The sequence below is a fragment of the Myotis nattereri genome (genome assembly GCF_964212035.1).
Source record: "Myotis nattereri genome assembly, chromosome: 4".
Lineage (NCBI taxonomy): Eukaryota > Metazoa > Chordata > Mammalia > Chiroptera > Vespertilionidae > Myotis > Myotis nattereri.
The window spans coordinates 67,433,310-67,458,941 of NC_138079.1; the positions used below are offsets into that span (position 1 = coordinate 67,433,310).

General features: G+C 38.9%; 1 protein-coding gene across 1 annotated transcript in view; it reads left to right on the plus strand.

Moving 5' to 3' along the window:
• KCNN2 (potassium calcium-activated channel subfamily N member 2) overlaps nucleotides 1-25,632 on the plus strand; it is a 144,088-nt gene that overhangs the window by 100,966 nt on the left and 17,490 nt on the right. Inside the window, exon 4 of the mRNA XM_081090419.1 lies at nucleotides 12,544-12,685. Within this exon, the coding sequence (XP_080946545.1) occupies nucleotides 12,544-12,685 (142 nt within the window). The remainder of the gene's footprint in view (nucleotides 1-12,543; nucleotides 12,686-25,632) is intronic.

Below are 25,632 nucleotides of genomic sequence, written 5' to 3' on the forward strand. Positions count from 1 at the left end.
GAATTTAAGAGATCATATCATTGCCATGTTGGCCGTACTGCAGAGTTGACTGACGGGCATTGCACAACTAAGCTTAAGCTCTTGGGTTTGTTTGACTTTTGTAATTCTGATCCTCGGTGGTGTTCCATTGCCTGCGAGCAGCTAAAGTGCAGAGGTCATTTTCCATCCAGTCTTCCTTTTGCAGTATTCTTTTTTATTGATTCCTGAATTTTCTGTGCAACAAAGTTAATCTCACCAAATTGGCAAGCTAACATTGTGATTCCGGGGGGGGGGGGGGATGTCGCTGTATGTGGCATCATCGATCATTTTACTTGTGTATCTTGGGGAGCTGAGTGTGTAGCCCACTTTGCTAAGAATGCACACTCTCTGCTTTGCTTCTCCAGGTGATGAGCATTCAGCCAGGAAGAGTTTTTATTACCATTTTACATTCTTAAAATACTAAAATATGAAAGATAATGAAGGAATTTTTAGTTGTTTTCCTGTTCTCATTTTTCTGTTCCCAGAGTAGTTGGAAACTTTAGTCGGAACTAGTGAAAGCTATGTGATCTGTTTGTGCATGATGCTCAGCAATGAGGGTGGTTTTTATTTTTTTTAACTTGTTAGTAGGTGGCTAGAATCAAAGCTTTTTGATTATTCATGGTTTATGTAGTGATTTTGCTTCCACCATTGTTTACATTTTTTCAAACTTTCATTTGCAGGAATTTCAACGGTTTACTCACTTTCGTTATTTTCAGCCTCTGTTTCTTTCTTGTTACTCCACTCTTCATTCTTTCCTATATTCTGCTTGCATAAATTTTTTTTCTAGCTTTAAAAAGACATATTGTTTCAATTGCAGTTCATTTTGATTGTTTCTGTTCTGAGGACCCTACATAGTGGGGAATTGATAGGCCCTTGGTGGTGGGCGGGGTTCAAGGAAGCTGTGTTCCTGCTCTTGTTCCTCCTTCGTGAGCCTAGACTTGTGCTTTAATTCAGTGCGTGACATGTGGCATTGCAGTCTGTAATTGACCTACGCTGGGTCAAGCAAGGTGCCTTAGTAGGCAATCTAGGACTAATTTTTAGAAATTAAGTGGGAAATTTAACTGGTAAACCTCAAAAACTACCTTCTCAGGAACTCTGCGGCCCTTCTCCTCAGCCTCCTTGGAGTCACCTTCGGCTCCGTGTCCCTGACAGCTCTCTGCACTCTTGATTTGGTGGCTCAGTTTTCTGACTCTGCTGCTTTCTCTCCGAGGAATAAAACGATGACATTCAGGAATGTTTTGCTTCCCTGGAGCATAGCCTGGAATGGGAAGTGCTGGAGGCGAAGACTTCTAAGTAGGAAGTTTCATTTGCTGCACTTGGAAAATTAAAAATTTAGAAATCATTTATGATAAGTGCCTACTGTCAGTGTTGCACCTTGGAGCTGGGTTGATTTGGATCATTGGGGCATATTCTTTCTCAGTTGACTGAAAGCCCTACACAGGAGCCCTGACAGAAGTTTCTCAGAAGTACATGGTAGATACTAGACACAGATGTACCTTCCTCCCCCCACCTGCCCCCTCGGGATGGAAGTACTAGTGTTGGTGGGAGGAAGGGCACTGAAGAGGCGGGAGAACAGAATGGCATAGAAAGGTTGCAAGCTTTTTTCTTTTTCTTTTTTCCTTTGGACTTCTTATTGCTGAGCATCCCTTTTGCTTCCTACTCGCCTTACTGACGCACCCTCACCCCATGGTGCCTTTGCTCTGCCAAGAGAGCTCCTGACTCACGCCTCCTTGCCCGCCTTCCTCTCTGCAGTCCTTTTGCTCTTTTACATCTGAGTGGTGCTGTGTTCATTGACAGTGAGTGACAAAGGGATGTGGGGCGGGTAGAAAGGAGCAAAAAACTAAAAGCTGCCTGTGCTCAGAAAAGCCCTAACATTTGCCACCTTATCTGTGTGCAAGAAGGTACACGCGCAAAAGTAATGACTTTTCTTTGTCTATTTTTACACAATGGAGAACACAAAGGTGAGAACTGACCAAGTAGTAGCATTTGTTTGTGTTTGTTTAATCTTTACTGATGAAAGTATTACATTGGTCCTTCTTTTCCCCCAATTAACCTCTTTCAGACCCCCCCCGCCCCCCCCCTCCCCCCGCAGGCCCTCACCACCCCATTGTCTGTGTCCACAGGTTGTGCGTCTATGCATCCAAGTTCATTAGTTGGTCTCTTCCCACTACTCTCCCCTGCCTTCCTTCTGAGGTTCAACAGTCTGACCATGCTTCTATGTCTCTGGTCTATTAGCATTTGGATGGTGCTTTGTAAGCTCAGCGCTCACAGCCATCCATCCTTTGTGTATGGGGTATGATCCTCCCATTGGAGGGAAGGAAGGCTCAGACCTTGGGACTCACTGCTTTGGGTCACGAGGGATTTAAGAGGTGGGTCAGGACCTCTGAATCCAGAGCAGTCCTTCTTTGAATCAATCTCAGAGTAACTAAAAAAGACCCTGACTTCTGTATCTTCAAATGTTGGTTCAATTCCAACATGGCCTAGTTAGAAAAATCCACAGGAATTTTTTTTTTTTCTTACAGATTTAGGAAACAAAGCCTGGTCTTTGGTCTAGAAAATCTTGGGGCGGAGGGTTGGGGGGGGCGGGGAGGTAAAATATGGAGACATGCTGCCACCTCAGATTATGTTAGATTGGATCCAGAATGGAGTCAGAGTCCAGACATATGCACACATGCCTCAAGGGGGTCCCTAAGAGGGCTGCTGGGTGTAGGAGTGGCCCCGGCTTGTTTGTGTCAACAATGACTCCTATTTCCACATGGAGCAACACCTGCTTCCAGGTGGCCAGGAGGGGGGCTTTCCCTTGAAGGTATTCCCAAGAATGTCCCCTCTCAATCCTGACTCTGGCACTGGTCAAGCCAAACGCAGCAGAGCAGCCTTGGAGCTAAACTGGTGTGGCACTGCCACCTAGTGACTGTCTGTCCCACTGCTCCTGTTGGCCTCCCAGAAGGAGAGTGGACCTGTCTGCTTACTGCCACCCAGGTAGAAAGTCGTGGACGGTAAGTTTTAGTAGGAAGCTTCTAAGACCACAGGCCGCCAGGCCAGTGCAGACACGCTCTGTCTGCAGTCAGCTGAGCCGGGCACACATTGACATGAACTATCTTAAGTGCCTTCGAAAAATTGACTTTTTGGTAAGGGGATCTTGAGTTCTTGCTGAGCATGGCTCCATCTTTGTCTCCACCTTCCCCTTGGAGGAGCTCCCAGGATGTGCAAGATGCAGGCACAGAGCAGGAGCTGGAGGAATTAGCTGCCCCAGATAATTAAAATAACTACTGGTTAGGACGTTAGTAAAGAAACAGAAGGGGAGAAAAACTTGGTCAGAAACGCTAGCCCTGGTTATAACATTGCTCTGAAAGTTGATATTTCTTTTATTCCTGGGGAGTAGCAAAGGTTTGAGAATATAATTTGTCCCCAAATGCCAAGTTTTCTAGCTTCACTGCTCTCCAGGTTTTCTGAGGGCCATTGCAGAGTCCAGCTGCCCTGAGACTCTAGACCAGTGGTTCTCAGTGGCGGTAGTACTGGCCACGTGGACCGTTTTGTTCATCTGTGGAGAGGTTTTGGGGGGTTTTTTTTTTGCTTGTCATTCGGTGGGCCAGGGATACTCTACTCTGTACTGCATTGCACATTCCCATTCAACAAAGAACTGTTCTGCATCCCACTCGACCTTGGTCTGACCTCCTGGACATTCTCTGTACAAAAACTCTGTTTCTAATTTTCTTAGTTTAGACATAAATCCATTTTAAATAAAAACAATGTTTTTGCTCAGTTGTAATATACACTTAATTTTTATATAATGCTATAATTTTTCGTGTGTAAATTGAAGGAAAAACTGTCATTTGTTTATTTGTAATTGAACCAAAAGTTGTTCCCATCCCAGAAAATCCCATCCACTATGGAAGTGCCCCTATGACATTTGAATTGCCAGCCATCAGACTAAATTGTATTCCAGTGCTTTTACATGTATGTGCTATCCATGGAATGCTTTTTATGTCTTCCAGGTTAACCTTGCCTGGGAATTTAGATATTGAAATACAAGACTTATTGTAAATTACTGCTATTTTACATCTCCAAATCACAATTAAGATAGTATACTGATTTTTGTTTTATAAATCACATCTATACTAATAAAAGGGTAATATGCTAATTAGATCTCAAAACCTTCCAGGAGACCTTCTGGACAAAGCCATGGTGGTGGGGCCGAGGCAGAGGCATTTAGGGGCGATCAGGCCAGGAGGGGAGAACAGTTGGGGTTGATCAGGCTTGTGGGGTGGGGCAGTTGGTAGCAAGCAGGTTGGCGGGGGAGGGGCAGTTGGGGGCAAGCAGGCTGGCAATAGGGGCAGATGGGGGTGCAGGCTGGCAGGCAGAGTGGTTAGGGGCGATCAGGCAGGCAGGCAGGTGAGCTGTTAGGAGCCAGTGGCCCCAGAATGCAAGAGAGCAGTCAGACATCCCCCGAGGGGTTCTAGATTGGAGAGGATGCAGGCCAGGCTGAGGGACACCCTCTGTCCCCTGCATGAATTTCATGCACCTGGCCACTAGTATATAGATAACTTACATTATCTGAATTTCATTTCAAAATATTAAAAGAGGACATTAGGTCTACTAAGATTGAGAACCTATGATTACATGGAGTTTTCCATTCAGGGGAATCTCTCATGATGGATTGGATATATACACACTGTGGTCTTTCTCCATCTCACTTTTAGGAGCCAGACTTACTACTATGGTTCTCTGACCTGGAAGTTTTCTCCTAAACCTGGGTATATTTCACTAAACCCCATTATCGAAGAGAACCTGAATGCTGATTAGACCTTTCAGATCTTTTTATAATATGTTCATATGGTACCATTGTGTTCATACAGGTTTTTTGTTGTTGTTTGGTTTAGATTTTGTTTTGTTTTTTGTTTTAAGGTATTTCTTTTTTTATTATTCAATTACAATTGAAATATAATAATAGTTCAAGTGTAGCACATAGTGATTAGACACTTACATAACTTAGGAACTGATCACCCAGTAAGTCTAGCACCATACATAGTTATTTTGATGTTTTTAGCTATATTCCCTATGCTGTTATTTTACATTTCTGTGACTATTTTCATAACTGGCAATCAGTACTTTTTAATCCCTTTCCCTTTTTGCCCAGCCCTCCAACCCCTCTCTCAGCTGGCCACCATCAATTTGTTCTATGGGAATTCTATGATGAGATACAGTGGGGCCTTGACTTACTAGTTTAATTCGTTCTGAGACCGAGCTCGTTAACTCAAATTACTCTGTCAACTCAATGCAAAAAATCAGCCGAGAGACAGCTGGTATCTCAAAAAACTCGTTAGTCGGGACACTCGTAAGTCAAGGCCACAGTGTGTATATATATATCACCTCTTCTTTATCCAGTAATTGATGGACTCTTAGGTTACTTCTATATATTGTCTATTGTAAATAATGCTGCAATGGATATAGGCGTGCATATGTCTTTTTGATTTAGTGTTTTGGATTTCCTCAAATAAATACCCAGAAGTGAGATTGCTTGGTCATATGATAATTCTACTTCTAATTTTTTGAGGAACCTCCACACTGTTTTCTATAGTGGCTGCACCAGTTTACAATCCCACCAGCAGTGCAAGAAGGTTCCATTTTCTCCACATTCTCAGCAACAGTTATTTGTTGTGAAGTAATATTTCATTGTGGTATAATTTGCATTTCTCTGATTGGTGATGGTGAGCATCTTTTCAGATGTCTATTGGCCCTGTGCATATCCTCTTTGGAGAAATGTCTATTCAGGTTCTCTGCCCATTTTTTAATCAGATTGTTTATTGTTTTTTTTTTGTTATTGAATTATGTGTGTTCCTTATATATTTTTTATATTAATCCCTTATCAGATGTATCTTTGTTGAATATCTTCTCCCTTGTTATCCGTTGTCTTTTTAATTTGTTGATGGTTTCTTTCACTGCAAAACGTTTTAGTTTGGTGTGGTCCCGTTTGTTTATTTTTCTTCTTTTGTGTGCAGATCCTTTGCTGTTCTTTTGGTGAGTGGAGCTTATTATTGTGCAATGAATTCATTGTAAGGTGGCTAGGTGGAAAGCTGCATTTTTTGATAGAGAATTCTTGATATTAGTATGTGATTGTCTTTTCACTGAAGCTGTTCTGTCTATCCAGAGAAAAAGTATTCTTTCTCTGTATTAGTTAATTCTAATATAGGGTTGGGGATAGGGAATGAAGAAAGGAAACTAGGAATGCTACTGTTCAGTTTGGAAACTTGAATTTATAGCCCACGTTTTCAGCCCCAAACATCTTTCCTGACCTTAGCTGTGTCCTGGGTTAGAATCTCCAGTCTATCCCTAGAGGAGAAAAAAACCTGTATCTCTTGTTAGTTATCTGGCGTACCAGGTAGGGGCAGGAACCTGAGCATCTATTATTCCACATATTTAGATATAATCAATTCTCCTGTTTTCACGATGGGATCTCCAAGTTGTGAATCTTCCATGGATTCTTTGACTGTTAGTGCCTTTTAACTGGGAGTATTTAGACCATTTGTATTTAATGTGGTTACAGATATGCTTGGTAAATTAGTCCTCTTGCAGTTTGCTTTTTACTTGTCTCATTTATTCTTTATTCATACTTTTTTCTCTATTTCAGCCTCCTTTTGGATTATTTCTTTATTATTCCATCATATACCTGGTATTCTTTATTTAGTTATCAGTTATTACTCTTATGTATTATTCTGTTGGTTCCTTTAGGGTTTATAACATACCTATATATTTAGGCATATTATAACTGAATTATCAGTCTTATCCTCGCCCTAAAGTTACACCAGTTACTACAACCTATCTTCAAGTGATTCTGTACCACTTTAGATATAGTACTTCCACTTTTCCATCCTTGAATAGTTTTACATGCATGTACTGATCAGTGAGTACTCAGCTGAATAATCAAGACCCCTTGGTGGGTCCCTGGATCCCTCTCTGTGCAGATTTGTCCTCTCTGGTTTTTGGCTCTGTGAACTCCCGCATTCTCAGCTCTGTCCTCAGCTGGGGGAACCCTCACTGGGCCTACCTGGTTTTCCCCATGAGCCACCTCCAGAGATTCTCTTCACTTTGGTTGTTTACCATTTCTCGGGAGTCACTGTTCTTTGTTACTAGATTATGTATGTCTTGTTAACTATTGTTATAAGTATTTTTTCTGGTTTTGTAGCTGTCTTAACAATGTGTGTAAATCCAGTCCCTTGTTCCATCATCACGGGAAACAGAATTCCCTTTGTACTTTCATTGTATAAAAATGTGTTATTTCTTATTCTCTGATTTATCCTTTCCTTTTTTCTTTTTTTTTTCTTGTGGGTTTATACCTCTTTTTTATAGCCTTACTACCATTTTAGTGTATTTCTGAAAAGAAAGCTTATGGTTGATTGATCCCTTGCATTTAAATCCTCATAATACTTTTTACTATGTAACTAAGGCTAATATTTGAGATCAGAGCTAACAATTAAGATGAGATGATCTTACCATTTATAATGCTAATAGTACGTTTAGTAGAAAAGCATTAAGGAACATAGTTTGTCAGCTATTAACCTCCAGTGTTGAATTATTTTCAAGTGTAAAAATACCATATATATTGCATACAGATCTTGGAATATAACATGACAAATTTGATTCATGTCAAACAATGGGCAAGACTCATTTCTATCCACGTTTTGTATCTATATATGTGATATTGAAGGCCTAGTATGTGGCCAAGGGCAAGTCAGTTGAGAAAAAATGTCTTACCTTGTCACACTGATTAATTCAAAAACACCAGTTACCTACTATAGTCTTCTAAGCATTGTGTGAAGATATAGCAATGAAAGAGATACAGTCTATGCCCTCAAATTCTTTATAGTTTAGAATCTAGGGCTATTCTAGATGAGTCAGTTACATGTTACATGTCTTATGACCCAAGTTAACATTGATTGGTGGTGCTAGGAATATCTATCACAGTGGTTCTCAACCTTGGCTGCACATTAGAATCACCTGGGAATCTTTTTAAAATCCTGATTTCTGGGCCTAATCCTCCGGAAATTCTGTTTCTTTGTTATGGGGTGGGGCCACAACATTAGTAACAAAGAAACAGAATTTCTGGAGGAAGAGGCCCAAAAAGCAGGATTTTAAAAAGATTCCCAGGTGATTCTAATGTGTAGCCAAGGTTGAGAACCACTGATCTATAAGAAGCTCCTGGGATACAAAGAGAGTACTAGTGGTCATGCTGACCAAAAGCTAATGGTATGTAGAGTTTGGAAAAGGGGATCCACGAGCAGATTCTTAAAGTACAAATCAGGGCTAGGAAAATGGGAGACAGTAGTTCCAGGTAGAGGGAAGTGCACCTGCAGAGAAGGCCATGAAAGAGGATGACATCATTGCCAGCCATTAGTGTAGCCAAAGGTCCTGTTACTTATGGAAGGTGCTGAGGTGGTGCAGGAGTGCTGGGCAGAGGCTGCCTCATTCAGAGGGAAGATAATCTCTGTGAATTTAAACAAATATTATGGAAAGCTGTCATACTTATGATCTAAGGAATGAGACAGTGGTAGACGCACAGTCAGCAATGAGTGAAGAAATGAATGGAAACTAAGAAAAGGAACATTGTGCTTCTTTTAAATCCTTAAAGCTGATCTCACAGACTTTAAGTCTATGAGTCATGCAGTGCTATAAAACAGTTCACTAAGTCTTCTCCTCAAACCCCAAAGTCCTTATTTTAAAAACTTGAGGTTATCAGGCATTTCTTGCACTAAGTTTAAACTTATTTCATGTATTTTTTACTGTATTTTTTATTGATTTCTCAGAGGAAGAATAAGGGAGAAAGAGAAACATTGAATTGTTGCTCCATTTATTTACCCATTCATTGGTTTATTCTTGTATGTGCCCTGACCAGGGATCAAACCCCCAACCTTGGTGTATCAAGATGATGCTGTAACCAACTGAGCTACCCAGACAGGATTTATTTAATGTATTTTTAATTAATCCCGCATTCATATTGAGCAGAATTGGAAATTTGCCATCCAAATCTTTCTCAGAACAGTTCTCCTTATGGAGAGGATTGGAATAGTCTGAATAAGTGTGTGACATGAAATTTTAGAAGAAATGTTTTGAAATGTTTTAACCATTGAAGTTATACATATTAATCATTTGCAGTGGTGTGAATCTGACATAAATGCAAAGCCTGGCAGTGTTCTAAGTGATAATCTCATGTTATAATTAAGTGTAAGGATTTTCTATATAAGTACATGATAATATCATGTTGTTAAGTCTAATATTTATGCCTGAGTTGCCAAGAAAGAAATCTTGATTATTCTAATAGTATCTAATATGGTCCCTTATTACCTACCTCTTCTTGACTATTCTCAACTGAGTATGTCTGACTATAACACCAATGTTAGCATAAGATATTATTTTTCCATCCTGAGCTATTTTTCAGGCAGGTTTATTATTTCGTAAGCAAAAAGAGAGAGGGAGAGAGAGAGAGAGAGAGAGAGAGAGAGAGAGAGAGAGTTAACTTACCACTGGATCCCAAATTCTAAAATACCAACTCCTAAAAAGATATTTACTTCTAATTGGGCCTTCAATATGGGGTTACAATCTCTGACCCAGTGTAATGTGCATAGCATATAATAAATATTGACTAAATAATAATTATGGCACAATATTTGACAGTGTTTGGCAAAGAGTCAAATGAGGATGGAAGAAATTTGTGTATTTAAAACTGTATTAATTAAAGGCAAGCAACTAAAAAGGAGTCAGTTTCCCTAAATGTTTTAGTGAATGCTTTTATTTTTTCAAAGTCACTTACTGCTTCCAACTTTGAAAATGAGAAGAGCTACAGGAAGAACAGCCTTCCAAACCTGTGCCCAAACTGAGCTTTCCTTGTGGGCCCCAGCCGTGAAGGTGCCCCAGGGGCCTGTGTTTATAGATGAGCTCTTGCACTCCTCTCTGTAGTTGCTCTACCACAGGACAACCATGTGCCCAGCAGTTTTGTTTTAGTCACTCATGAGTAGAAATAACTTAAAGATTTCATTCAGGCATGGTCACGTTTTCTAACTCTAGTGATTGAGGACACTGTTGAAATAGAAAGGGTGGAAGACTATAACTTTTTCAGCCATGTTTCAGATTTCCAATGTCTTAAAGCATTAGTGTCAAATGCGAATGAATGCAAGTCAAGAACTGAGCACATAGGAAGCGCTCAACAAATATTTCATATGCACCAGGGAATTAAGGCCACCAACTCTTGAATGCATCGGATCTTTATGTAAATCACGCTTTGTTAAGAAGAAACTGTCTCACAATTAAATATTGAATAGGCACTGATTTTCAACCTGTGTGTAATAGCTGACTATTTAGTCAGTGGCACTGATCTTTTTCCCTTAGATTGTAAAAAGACAAACAAAAAAAGGACAACAGCCAACACATCCAATACCCATCCAGTATGAATGAATCAGTGTATGGCAGAATTTTAGTTTATGTGTGCCATGAGATGGAAAAGGTTGAAAATCACTGTAATAGGGTATGAACACTTTTGCCTCCCTTCTTTTGTATTGCCCACACCCATGCCAGGGAAGTGCATTCCGGGTTTTAGGCAACTGCTTAATGAGGAATGCTCTAGACAGAGCCGCAAGGTCACGAATGGGTTAGAATCCAAAGCTTACATCTAAGGGGCTTGTTTGAAATGAAAACCACATTCTGTCATGAAAGCCCCATTACACAGGCCTGGCATCTCCCAGAGCAGTTCACAGAGCCTGTGAGCTCATGTTGTAGCTGAAGAATAGCATGGACCACATCACCCTACTCGTATGTACATGTTATTTAACAGGGGAAATGCACTTATTTGTCTTCCTGGAAAACCAGGAATACCTCTTGGCCTCCCTGTTGGCAATGAAAGTCTCTCTACCAAGCCATTCTGGGAGAGGGGAGTCCACAGCTAGGACATGGTGGCAGTCCCTGGGGTAGAATAGTGGGAGATTCTGTCCTTCTGCAACCAGAAACTCTCAGGATGCTCATCAGCAAGGGTTAGCTTTTCTTTCAGAAGATAATAGTGATTGTTTTCTCTCTTACTCTGGGAATCTACCACTCTGGACAGGTTTTCTCTTTCCCTAGACCAAAGTAGCTTGAAATACTATTTCTTAGCTTCTCTTACTGTATTTAGGAAAAAAACAAAGGTACAGAAGTAATAAGCATGGGTCTTTCTGTATCCAAAGACAGCAGTAAGATCCACTAATACTACAGAGGAAAGCTCATATTCTATGAACCTTCTAAACTTCTGGTTATAGCAGCAGGAGCCTTGCCATTAAATGAAGGACAGGGGGAAAGGCACACAGAACCCGTTGGCCCAGTGTAGGTTGTATGTAGGATCAATCCTGGGGCTCAGGCCAGGGGGCAGCCTCCTTACCACATAGCTCTGGCAGCACAGTGAGCCAAATTTAAGGCAGGACTAAGTTCATGCAAGCCAGGAAGTTATCAGAGATTATCAGATAGCGTTAAGAATAAGAAAAAAAAAAGGAAAGCCATCCGCACTGGCATCTGAAAGCTGGGCAGGAAGGGTGATCCTTACAAGAAGTTGGGTGATGAGCAAGAAAGGCCTTTGGTGACCAGAGTCTGGGGTGTGACTGTCAAGGAGACAAAAGAAGGGCCACTCTACCCCATGACTTCATAGAACATGCATGCAGAGCAAGTTCTTCGAGGGAAACAACCCACAGGTTGTACGCATGTGGATAGCAGTGTCCACAGAGTGGGCCAGGTTACTGTTTAGTATTGCTAATTCAAGCAGAACGTTATAGGATATGTTTCTGAAATAATCACCTTCCTCCTCACTAGAAAAACTCGATACTTTAGAGAATAATCAGGATAAACTGTATCCCTCCCCTTACTATAACTCTGTGTATGTGACTATTGAGGCAACAGCTTTTATTACGCTCTGGTTCTTGGCAGGGACTATGTGATCAAAGGTACAGCTAGTGCAGGGCCTCTAGTCAACAGTTCAGCATAGTCCTATGGTGGAGAAATACACAGGAGGGAGCTTGGACAAGAGTAGATAGAAGGGTCCCACTTGAATTTCTATTGAAAAATGACTAAAAGTAGGCCAATTAGGGAAATTAAGTTTGCAAAGGACACTCTAAGCAAAGGGAACAGCATGGCTGTTACAAAGGTGTGGATTGAGATTGGGCAGGTGCATATTGACCTATAAGTCAGACACACCCATGAGCATCAAGGAATGATGAGACTTTACCATGGGCCAGGGCAGGGCTCAAGGATAAATATGCATTTATCAACGTACACCGGTGAGAAAATAGTTTTTATATTTTACAGTTTCTCTTTCAGATTATTTTTAAAGTTGCGGAACATCCTGCTGTCCTTCAGATTGCATAGGTGGAACCTCAAATTTATCATCGAGAGCTTTGAAAACCTAGAGCAGTTTATAGAAGATACTTAGTGAATTCATTGAATTGAATCAAACTGGCCTTAGCAACCACAATGTAGATTAATTATAAAGGCCTGGCTTTGTTTGCTATTTTTCAGGTACCATGATCAACAGGATGTTACTAGCAACTTCCTTGGAGCAATGTGGTTGATATCAATAACTTTTCTCTCCATTGGTTATGGTGACATGGTACCTAACACATACTGTGGGAAAGGAGTCTGTTTGCTTACTGGAATTATGGTAAGTGTCTTTTTACTTTCAATCTCATTAATACTCAAGAAGGCATTTAAACTGTTAGGTCCATGTGCAGAAATCATTGTAAGCGACTCAGGTTCCCAAGCAGGAAAACCATGTAATAAATCAGTTCTGTGTTGGGAGAGGACATCAGTTTTGATCTTATTCTTCTCATCATGCATCTCTGTTGAGGACATAGAGTTGCTAGATTGCCCTTTGTGGGCGGTGCACTAATTTGATGAACAAAATATCTTAGAGTTCTAGCTTCAGAGTCAGAACATTCTTTGTGTACGTCTGGGTTCTGCTATTTCCTGCTCGCTGTGTGGACTTGAGTAAGTTTCTCTTCTCTGAGTCTTACTTTCCTCATCTGTAAAATGTGGATCATAAGAATCTTGAAGTGTGTCAAAAGGGTTAAAGAATTCCATGACATTTTATCAGTTAGTTTAGATGAGATTTATTATTTTAACAAATATTTGTTGAGTGCCAGGCACTGGCCCAGATACTGAAAATACAGCAAAAGAAGACAGAAATTGTTCTTGCCCTGCCTTCTTGAAACGTGTAGGGGAAGAACCTGCACTTAAAATAATTAGCAAATAATTGTTAATCACACTTGTGACAAATATATGAGGAAGTAAAGCTTCTGATCTGATTTGGGAACTGAGGGATGAGATCTGCTCAGAGAAATAGATCTCCATGAAGTTGACTTTTACCTTTTCACTGAGGTGGGAAAGGGGGGTAGCCAGGCAAAGCAGGAAGAAGGAAGGGCATTCTGGAAGAGGAAATGGTTTATTTGAAGATAATGAGGCAAGGAGGAGCACGATACATTTGAGCAAGTTTCCTAGGCCAGGAGTGTGCACAGTAAAGTGGGAAAACATCATGGCATGAGTCGGGACAGGTCTTGTGGGAGCACTTGAGAAAGGTGTGCTGCCTGGAGTGACCTGCCACTGTTCATCGGGGAGTCCTGCTGGCTCAGATACCTTCTTTGCCCCTTCCACGTGTACTATTTGTGTTAGATATATGAAAATTGTAGGCTAACATGCCATCTAAAATTTCTTTATGTTGTATGAACTTTTAAATGTTTAAGCCAGAGGTAGTTTCAAATTGTTGCACCATTTTGAGTGACTTAGAGTCTCCTAATCTGCTTTTGAATATAGCGAAGAGTGTTATCTTGATATTTGTTTGGTTTCTGCCTACACAAGGAAGTGAACTGCTAAGGCAGGAAATTCCCAGAATTTCTGAAGTTAGGCATTCCTGCCCAACAAGAGGTAGGCTTCCCACATGATGGCTTTTGAATGGTGGCCAGCGCAGCATGTACCCTCCCAGCAGCTGCCCAAAGGTTGTTCCAAGAGTCAGAACTAGCTAGGAGGACTGAGTCTATGGCATGGAGAGGTGGGAACAATCTTCTCCCACTTGGTAGTATTGAACTGAGAAAAGGCAGCTTGAGGTGAAAATAAAATCCAGTTCCAATGGTAAGGTCACACATAGTAACAAGATGACCGTTCCAAGTCCCAATTGTGGAAAATATTATTTTGGGTCATAATTTAACTGTAAAATACAGTTTTGTGAATTTTAGAGAATTTTTATTTCATTACAATTGTTATGGTCCATTGTGTTTACTATTGGATTATTTCCTAAAAAGATAGCATTTTATTATATAGTATAATGCTTTGGAAAACAAAATTTGCATGGATGTATTTTTGAAGGGTCCATAACAAGCCCACAAGGGATAAGAATAATGCTACTTATAAAAAAATAGAACCAATAATTGCAGTATTTCCCCCCCATGCTTTTTAGAAACAACTTTCTTGGTGTTCTTTTTTGGCAAGATGTCCCTCACTTTATTTTTGAATTAGGTATGAGTCAGGATTTGTGCAAACAGCCTCATTTGCCATGGGATCAGAGCCAAATTTGAAGTTAACTTTGCCAGGATCTTGTACTTTTATCTTTTCTCTCTTTCTTTGTCCTTAATGTCTCAAGAACAGTTCCTTCAAGATTTCATCTGACAGCACAAATCTTTTATTTAGGTGCTTGAACTACTTCCTTACATAGGTTTTACTAGTACTCTTACTTTGTTTTGAAAATGGAAGTCATAAGCAAAAGCAATCTTAATCGATACGGGCAGAAAAATGTTATGTGCAGTTAAATTTACAGTGATGTGGTCCTGTCTTCTAAGCTCATGGTGAAACAGTCCTACAGTCCTCGGGCTAAGGAGCTCATTCCATCCCCCGCATAAAGAATAGACTTTTTCTTAACTGACCCATCAAAGATCATTTGCTTGTTTTTAGAGAAATGCTGTAATCTTTGACTAGCTTATTTGAAATACTGTGTAGAATTGGATTGTCCTTATCCCTGAGCCAACACATGGAGACAAGTAGTCTTCTGGGAGTTAACTATATCCCATATAATTTCCTGGGGAGCAAGAGCTTACAAATGGAGGTCACCTAGAAACTAGTATGGCGAGTATTGGCTGACAGTATAGATTTCTAAAAAAATATTTTTTTTCATAGTTCATATAAAAGGTTAGTTTCCTTTATATGAAATGCATTTCTGTTTTGTCAGAAAAATGTTTTCTTTTATTTTCAGGAACTTTAAATACCAGTTTGTCACTTTTAAGTTATCTAAGCCAGATAGGGCTTTTTATTTCGAGCATTGTTTTTTTGTTTGTTTTTTTTTTTTGCCTATTTCCCCTTGGACTTTTGCAATGCATGTTTAGGTAAAATGTGTATAGGCAGATTTCCCATGAGTCATCTCTCTGTCTCTGTCTCTCTCCCTCCTTGTGCCCTTTAGTTTAGTAAATTGTGAAAAAGAAATACAATTTACAACACTCCTGAGAGAGGCCAGGGTAATTCCTGAATCATCTTGTATATTTTTTCTGAAGTGCTGTGTGTCTTTGTGCTTTTACATTTAGATTTTCTTATCCTCTCATTTATGAAATTTGGATAGAATTTATACCTTTGTTTTTTTTCACTTTGGAGTAAAATACAATTGATCTAAATGCTAATACCTACAGAGCTTTCCCATTTCAAAAATGTACATGTAAAGAAATTAGCTCTGCTTCTTTTCTTCATATAGCTAATAAAAGTAATGAATTATTTCTTAGCATCATTGTAGATGTTCATATTTCATTAGTAAAACTCAAAATTAAATTGTAATTTAATAGTTTTAAAGCTTAATTTGTGCCATGAGTTATATTCTGTGGAGCCAAGGACATTAATATTAACATGCAGTGCTCTGAGCAAAAATGTATTGTTAAACCATGAGGAGAGAGTTTTCCAGAATATTTCTAAAAAAGAAACAAATGGCCTTATCAAAAATAACCTCTTCTCACCTGAAATGTAAATTGTGAATCCAAGACCATTGTAAATCCAAGACCATCATGCTAAGCTTTTCTTATACTTTTTTTAGGTTGTGTTTATAATTTTATACATAGATGATAATGGAAATACTAAGATAAGTGTATCTTAGATACTGAAATGCTTTCACAGAAATTCCATTGTGATGGATAAAACCAGGCAATAATAAATGTTCCTTTTACCAAGACCTACCTACTATTAGAACTTAAGAGACAAAGATCTCTTCCTCTCTCCTGGGTATCCTGGATTTAAAAGCATAGGATTGCCTAATAGACCAAGTCTCTCATTAACCTTCAGGAGAAAGCCACGAAGGTTGTAGACACCTGTTTTTCTATCCTTCCTCTCTTTAAGAAGGTACCAAGGACATGAAGATTTATTATTGTGAATGTCATGATAACCTATGACAGGCTCAATTTTAAGTGGCTTCTATTCTTTTTGTTTAAGGTAGTAGGCAACTAACATTGTTCCAGCATGGTGTCTTAGCTTTCTGTGAGCAACAGCAGGTAGTTTCTCAGTATCTCCAACTTTATAACAGAGAAAGTAATTGTTTTGCTTAACACTTAAAAAGTTATCCCATCTACCACTTTATATTTGTACATAGATATAGTACATGCTGAAAGTTTTAGTTTTTTCTTATCTGTGAATATACAGGGTGGGGCAGAACTTTACAGCTGTGAGTATACAAAACAGTTTATTATTATATTAATTATTGCATTATTTTCCACACAAACAACTGTAAACCTACTTTGTTGGCCCCCAACTTGTGTATGATGTTTCAAGAGTAGGATATAGCCTCATTGGTAAGAGTACTTTTTTTATTCTCCTTCTGTAAAATTATAACAGCTCTTACCATGTAGGTATGGATGATGGAATTCTTTAGCATAATTATCTTTAAATATAGAGTATTATCTGCCCAGTTTTAGGGACACACATGATCAGATAAGCAGACCTCTAAAGTGATCTATAAACCCCTAGATATGTGTGATTTAGACTTTGTCTTTGCTTTTAAGAAAAAACTCTGCCAGTGGGGGTAGAGAAAGTAGACTACAGACAGCCATCCTGGATATTGCATGTGTGAGTAAGGAGGGAGGGAGGGAGGGAGGGAGGGAGGGAGGGAGGGAGGGAGGGAGGGAGAGAAGGAAGGAAGGAAGGAAGGAAGGAGAAGGAAGGAAAGAGAAGGAAGGAAGGAAAGAGAAGGAAGGAAGGAAAGAGAAGGAAGGAAGGAAAGAGAAGGAAGGAAGGAAAGAGAAGGAAGGAAGGAAAGAGAAGGAAGGAAGGAAGAAAAGGAAGGAAGGAAGAAAAGGAAGGAAGGAAGAAAAGGAAGGAAGGAAGAAAAGGAAGGAAGGAAGAAAAGGAAGGAAGGAAGAAAAGGAAGGAAGGAAGAAAAGGAAGGAAGGAAGAAAAGGAAGGAAGGAAGAAAAGGAAGGAAGGAAGAAAAGGAAGGAAGGAAGAAAAGGAAGGAAGGAAGAAAAGGAAGGAAGGAAGAAAAGGAAGGAAGGAAGAAAAGGAAGGAAGGAAGAAAAGGAAGGAAGGAAGAAAAGGAAGGAAGGAAGAAAAGGAAGGAAGGAAGAAAAGGAAGGAAGGAAGGAAGGAAGGAAGAAAAGGAAGGAAGGAAGGAAGAAAAGAAGGAAGGAAGGAAGGCAAGAAGGAAGGAAGAAAGGAAGGCAGGCAAGAAGGAAGGAAGGAAGGCAAGAAGGAAGGAAGAAAGGAAGGCAGGCAAGAAGGAAGGAAGGAAGGCAGGCAGGAAGGAAGGAAGGAAGGCAGGCAGGAAGGAAGGAAGGAAGGCAGGCAGGAAGGAAGGAAGGAAGGCAGGCAGGAAGGAAGGAAGGAAGGCAGGCAGGAAGGAAGGAAGGCAGGCAGGAAGGAAGGCAGGCAGGAAGGCAGGCAGGCAGGAAGGCAGGCAGGCAGGAAGGCAGGCAGGAAGGAAGGAAGGCAGGCAGGAAGGCAGGCAGGAAGGAAGGAAGGCAGGCAGGAAGGCAAGAAGGCAGGAAGGAAGAAAGGAAGGAAGGCAAGAAGGCAGGAAGGAAGAAAGGAAGGAAGGCAAGAAGGCAGGAAGGAAGGCAGGAAGGAAGGCAAGAAGGCAGGAAGGAAGGCAGGAAGGAAGGAAGGCAAGAAGGCAGGAAGGAAGGCAGGAAGGAAGGAAGGCAAGAAGGCAGGAAGGAAGGAAGGAAGGCAAGAAGGAAGGAAGGAAGGAAGGCAAGAAGGAAGGAAGGAAGGAAGGCAAGAAGGAAGGAAGGCAAGAAGGAAGGAAGGAAGGAAGGCAAGAAGGAAGGAAGGAAGGAAGGCAAGAAGGAAGGAAGGCAGGAAGGAAGGAAGGCAAGAAGGAAGGAAGGAAGGAAGGCAAGAAGGAAGGAAGGAAGGAAGGCAAGAAGGAAGGAAGGAAAGAAAGAAAGAAAGAAGGAAGGAAGAATGGAAGGAAGGAAGGAAGGAAGGAAGGAAGGAAGGAAGGAAGGAAGGAAGGCAGGCAAGAAGGAAGGAAGGAAGGAAGGAAGGAAGGAAGGAAGGAAGGAAGGAAGGAAGGAAGGAAAGAAGGAAAGAAGGAAAGAAAACAAACCCAGGGTCTTTTTTACATGTCTTATACAATTTGACATGAGGTGGTTAATTCCAAATAGTAGTTTGGAAGAGGTTATTTTACTTTTTGTTTTTGGCTTTCTTTGGTGTGTTCATTGAATCTCATCGAATAAAGTCCAGTGAGGAGAGAGTATCTTTAAGTTATTATAATAGTTTCTGTTTTGTGCAGAGCTGCAGCAGAAGTGGGTGGGCCTTTGCAGACTTAAGGCTCCATTCCCCACCAGTGCCCTAAGCAGACCTTCTCTTCTCCCCTCTGAAATGTCTGAGGGAAGATGACAGCTGCTTTCTTCCAGGTACAGCAAGTGTCGCTGGGAGTTGTTGTGGCCTTCTAGCATTCAACATGTCCGTATAATTGCACCTAATTTTTCTAAACTGTCAGCATATTTACTTGGCAGAGCTGCCCTTCCTGTCTCTGAAATGCATGCGTTCACTTTAACGCTGTTGCTTATCAGGAGAGAGAAACCTAGTGATGACTCATTACTGATGGCCAGTTTTATGTGGCACTTCCTTCTTTCCAGCACCAAAGGACATAAAGGAGGTGAACAGGCAAATGGCTAAAGATTTGGGTTTCCCAAACCCAGGTTTTATCACTGAATTTAAAAAAACCATACATATCTTCTCCTCTCGTCCTTAAGATAAGGATATTTGTGTTGATCTCTACCCTCTTATCAACAAATATCAACTTGTATTTGAAGATCCTCAGAGGTAGGGCATGAGGGAATTTGTCTTCAAAATACCCTTGAATGTTGTTCATTTTTATGACCTACAGAGATCTTGCAAAACTCTAATGGGATATAATATTAAAGCTGAGTGTTTTATAGAATTTTATTTGCCAGAATTGTTTTACATAGTTTTATGAAAGAATAATTATACATGTCAGGCAGATGCATTGAAAATGTATTTATTGCTCCAGGATATTGTGTCAGTCAACCCCAGGGACAGAAAAATGGGCAATGATTGCAAATACTCATTTTACCTTTTGTTTGGAAGACAAGTTGATATTTTAAAATGAAATTTAACCTTAAAGTTGTTTAATTAATATAGGTGTATATTAAATAAAAAGCATACTTTTTTCAAATTAACTATATTATGAGACATTTGGATTACTGATAGCCTAATAAATTGGCTGTCAAACAAGTTTGATCTTTTAGGAGCCATTGTACACAGGAAGATAATTTAACATGAAATATTTTGAACATTATTATTTTTTAGCAGTCATTCTCTGGGGTGAGAATTCTAGAATTTCCAAAGAAAAAATATGTTGAATCTTTTCCAGATACCATTTTTCAGTGTTTTTTCCAAAAAATATTCTCTATTTTTCAGTTACAGCTTACATAAAACATTGTTAGTTTCAAGTATACAATATAGTGCTTAGACATTTATATAACTTACAAAGTGATCACTCTAAAAAGTCTAGTACCAATCTGATATCATATATAGCTATTATAATATTATTGACTATATTCCCTATGTTTGTTTTTATAACTGGAAATTTGTACTTCTTAATCCCTTTACCCTTTTCACCCATACCTCCATCCCACCTACCCCCAGCCCTGGCAACCATCAGTTTGTTTGATTCCACATATAAGTAAAATCATATGGTATTTATCTTTCTCTGACTTATTTCACTTAGTATAATACCCTCTAGGTCCATCCATGTTATCGCAAATGGTAAGATTTCATTCTCTTTCTATTGTATAAATGTACCACTCCTGTATCCATTTGTCTACTGATGGACACGAGTTGTTTCTGTATCTTGGCTATTATAAACAATGCTGCAGTGAACATAGGGGTGCTATCTTTTTAAATAACTGTTTTGAATTTCTTCAGATAAATACTCAGCCATGGTATTGTTGGGTCATATGGTAGTTCCAATTTTTTTTTTTTTTTTTAAGGAACCTCCATACTGTTCTCCATGGTGTCTGTACTAATTTGCAATCCCTCCAACAGTGCAACAGGGTTCCATTTTCTCCATATCCTTGCCAACACTTATTGCTTTATACCTGTCAGAATGGCTAAAATCAACATCTCCTTGTGGTTTTAATTTGCATTTCCCTAATGATTAGTGATGTTGAGCATGTTTTCAGATGTCTATTGACCTTCTGTATGTGGTCTTTGGAGAAATGTCTCTTCAGGTCCTCTGACCATTTTTAATAGGATATTTTGGGGTGTTTTTTCTTATTTATATTTTGGAAATTAACCCCTTATCATATGTATCACTGATATATATCTTCACCCATTTCATTGTTTGTCTTTTCATTTTGTTGATGGTTTCCTTCCCTGTGCACAACTTTTTAGACCCATTTGTTTGTTTTGTTTCTCTTGCCTGAGGAGCATATCAAAAAAAAATTAAGAGCAGTGTTAAAAAGTTTACTGCCTATGGTTTGAGTCTTACGTAAGCCTTTAATCCATTCTAAGTTTATTCTTGTATATGATGTAAGAAAGTAATCCAGTTTTCCTAAGAGCATCCATTGAAGAGACTGTCTTTACCCTATTGAATGTTCTTACCTCCTTTGTCATAGATGAAGTGACCAAATGGGTTTGGGTTTATTTCTGGGCTCTCTTCTATTGATCTATGTGTCTGTTTTTATGATAGTGCCGTGCTATTTTGATTACTATAGCCTTGTACTATAATTTGATATCAGTCAGTATGCTATTAAATTTCAAGTTATGATCCCTGGAAGTATTTGTAGGATCTGCATAACCAAGTTATCTAAAGTAAAAATATCACTTCTTTGAATTTTTAAAATATTATGTGGTAAAATGATCTTGGGGAAACGAGGGACCAACATGACTTACGGTTTCAGTGCTATGATGAAGAGTACTACATTTTAATTTGGCAGTATAAAGGGTGTCCAAAAAATGTATATACACTTTAACAGTTGATAGCTCAATTTTGAAAATGAAATGTATTTTAATAAACACTGCCTTCATAATTATTCCAAGTATGTGTATACATTTTTGGGAGACACCCTACATAAGACTCTCTAGGTGTTGGGGGCAAATATAGCTTATGCTGTCTGATTTTCAGTTCACTTTGGTCTGGTATAAGGTAATGAGCATTAATAATTATCTTTTTTAAGGACGAAGCCTCTTCCTTACCCTTCTTCTCCCTTTAGCAATATCTAATTTGTTAGAAAGATGATTTTTTAAAAAAATATACAGGTTTTCCTTGACTAGTTTAATACCTTATCTTCATTTAGTTTTTGGTGGCCTGAGCATCTTCAAGTGGCAGGTTGGTGATTTGCTTAGCTTTTCCTGAGAACATAAGTGAAATGGGAGAACAGTAATCAGGATACATTTTCTGACTTTGCTGAAAGGAATATGACTCATCTTGTTAAAGCATACAGGGATCTTCATTTCAGAGAGTAACATATGTTAGTCCCAACTGTTTCTGTACCCATTGTGATGGGTACAAAAAATGTTGTGAAAGCATATTTACTTGCATTCTTATTCACTTTATGAAACAGAATGGTCATGGAAATAAACACTGGGTGGACATTAACATCATACCATTACTTAAATTACTGTAATAATTAATGTCTTGGCGGGAATTTACCTTGAACCTAGAAAGCTTTTGGAGGTGAACCAGTTTTGCATAACAAAAAGAGTAAGTTATTTTGAAACCCAATTCTACCTATACCAAATCGTCTTATGATTTATTAAGAACCTAGGGAGTTTATGGCTTCCCTAATTAAAATAAGGCAGATAAGGAATAAAGGACGTTGCATTTGAACAATCATAAGGTTAAATTACTACAGAGGCTCTTGAGGTACAATTTAAAGGATACATCTAGGATCATGGAATGAGGGATAAATGTAATAAATTGTCAGATTCACTTGTTTCTCCAGTTTGCAATGAAGGTACTCATTTTATTGCACAAGATTTGGGTGAGCTAGAGAACACGCAGCAAGAAATGGGCCAGCAGCAGGAAAAAGAGAGCCCAGAAATAAACACAAACTGAAGGTTTCCAAAGGCTCTTGATACCAGTGATTTTCCACTCCTGTTAGGATTTTGATTTCCTTCCAGAGGATCTCAGCAGTGGCCACCTGCCAGGGGAGAACAATATTCAAGTTAGAGTGCCAGCTGCCGCTCACAGCTATCTTTATAGCGATTAGAAGTCCCTCAGATTTTTACATTCTCTGCTTATTCAGTAATAATCCCCACCCTTGAATTTCCCATGACTCACTGATTGAGGAGTACCTGAGCGCGTACATGTAGCAGGTGATCCTGTACAGTATGTCCTCACTTAACGTCAGCTGTAAGTGAAACAACGTATAACAAAACCAAGCTAACCACAGGCTAATTGATATAAATAAAAGTTAAGTTCCTCGGGCATCCCATCAACATGATAAGGAAATGACTTTGAACAAATTGACATTATTCAAGGACCTGCTGTACTTGTCAAGCAACTGATAGACATTTGTACCAACCACAATATGACTTATCGTGAGTAACCCCTCATAGCATAACAGAACTATTTAGATTCTGTGGCAGATGTTTTAAAGTCAACAAAATAGGTATAGCTGCTTCCAAAGGCCATTCTTTTCCTTCACTGGTACCCAGCTCTGAAGTCACCTTGCTTCCATCGTCTACATACCACACAAAATATCAGGAAAACCATCGCAGCAGTCCAGGCATTTATGACCTCTCTGTCCTCTGCCTGTACTTTCCTTGTTTATCGTTTCCTAAATGTCTTTATGATGAAATGGCTCTGATACAAACCTTTAGCTTGTTTGTTCAAAATAGAAAGCGGTAGGTCACCATATTCCCGTAATATCCTTTCTCATCTAAAGCAATGACTCTGTTGGAATCACCTAGCAAGCTTTAAAACATTCTGATGCTTGAGTTTTTTCCCTGGAGATTATAATTTAATTGGTTGGGGGCACAGCCTCTCAGCATTGGAATTTTTACAAACTCTTCAAGTGATTCTAGTCAAGGTTAAGAACTACTTATTTAAAGTTGTATCAGTTTTAAATAGGAACAATATTGATTTATTTTGGTCATTAACCATATTGCTCAATTTTTTGAACATTCATACTATAAGAGTTTACCATAAAATAAGGTGAATTTGATACTCTTGTTTTGCTTTGAAGTACAATGCTTCATAGATATGGAAATGACCACAAATAAAAATATAGGTAAAAGGTATTATCAGATGAGATAAAGGATGGAATATATCAGTGATAATTACAGTTCATAACTGAAGAATCTCACTCATTTTTGTTGTCTCATTTCTGAATCTGAGGTTAAACCACATAATGTCTAAATATTTTCTAGTCTCTTTCTCTGATCATATGAACAATATCACTTCATTTCTGAGGATACTGATTTCTTCATAGAGCTATATGGAAGGACATACATATTCAAACACTCTGGAAGTATTGTATTGAAACAATATTGGCTCATTCAAAAGGCCATGTCTTGGTCATAATTATCAGGTTGTAGAGGACAGGGCAAGTGTATTTATTTTCTTTCATTCTCAACTTGTCTCTCCTGCCAGATTTGTTGTAATAACTCATCCCAGTGAGCCTAAAAATGCCTTCTTTGGTCTGTAACTGAATGGCTAAATTACATTTATTAATTAAAATAAAATGAGTCTAATTATATAATAAAACATAAGTCATTCAAAAGGATCATTTTACTAGGTTGAATTTTTTGAAGATTAATATGTAAAGGTTAGGTTATATGTTTTCTAAAACCACAAATTGCCACTTTTTAAATGTATAATTATTTTTTGCATAAGTAATATGTATGTATTATAGAAAATACAGACTATACAGAAAAATCACAAAGAACAAAATAAGTTATTGATATTTCAACCACTGAAATATAACTTTTCACAGTTGGGCTAACTACTTCTTTTCAGTTTTCCAAATATGGATCATTTTTTAAAAATTAGCAAATTATATATACAGTTTTCTAACTTGCTTATTTAAACATTATATTATCTTTAAATATTCTAGAAATAAAATTGTAATACAGTAATATATTATGGATATGCTGTAAGTAATAACCATTCCTCAATATTAGATGTTTAAGATGTAGACCACCACATTTTTAAGGTACAGAGTTGCTATTATAACTAGTGATTTTTAGAGCTGCTATCATTTTGACTCACATAAAGGGAATGCTATTAAAACCTGGTTTAAAAAGGTTCAAGCCTGTTGAAAGACCCAGAAGTATTGCCAACATCTCATTGTTTGTGCCCTCTTCAGTGGGCTCTTGCCTTAACCTTCCTGTTCATCCTCTGTCCACTAAAATGGCTTGGTAATCTCTACTGTTCTGTGGTCCTTTCAGGGAAGAGATTCTGTGTGGCACTCTGGACCTCCCTTCGTAGCACCCAGGTAGCTCCTCAGTCGGCCCCATCCCTACCTACCAATGGTCTGACTGTGTGCAGGTCCAGTAAAGTGACTGCAGCATGACCTCACCTAGGCTCTCCCATAGGTGCCCGAGCCTTGTCTCATGACCCTGTATGGAGTCAGCCAAGATGACCCCACATCTCATGACTTGGAATGTGTACCTTGATCATGGAGCAGGGGTACCACAGAGTATACCATGACCATAATTTTAAAAAAAAGGTGGTCCATACCTTTCTTAGTGCTGGTAAACCCCTCTAGTAGAATGGTTCTCTTACCTTCAGCACTTAATGTATCAGTGTGACCTTTCTGTTATATATGTAGAACAGTTGGAAGCTGTACAATGCATCATTCTTCATCCCCAGTATATCATAGTTGATTGGCCTGAAGACCTGCTGGTCTTATTTTGAGAGAAGATTATGAAATATTATTTTTAGACAATTCTTATTTCTACTCTGTGCATTCATCTAATTTATCCATCCCTGTTATATGTATAGGTGTATAACATTTATTCTGTTTTTAAAAAGACTCTGAAAATTCAGCGAGTTGCTTTTTTACCATCTATATTTTATAATTAAGATGTAACTGATTCACACATCATGCTTTAGTTCTTAACATCTATGAACTAAGTTTTCTTAATCCCAATATAAAGACACATTGCTTGTTGACC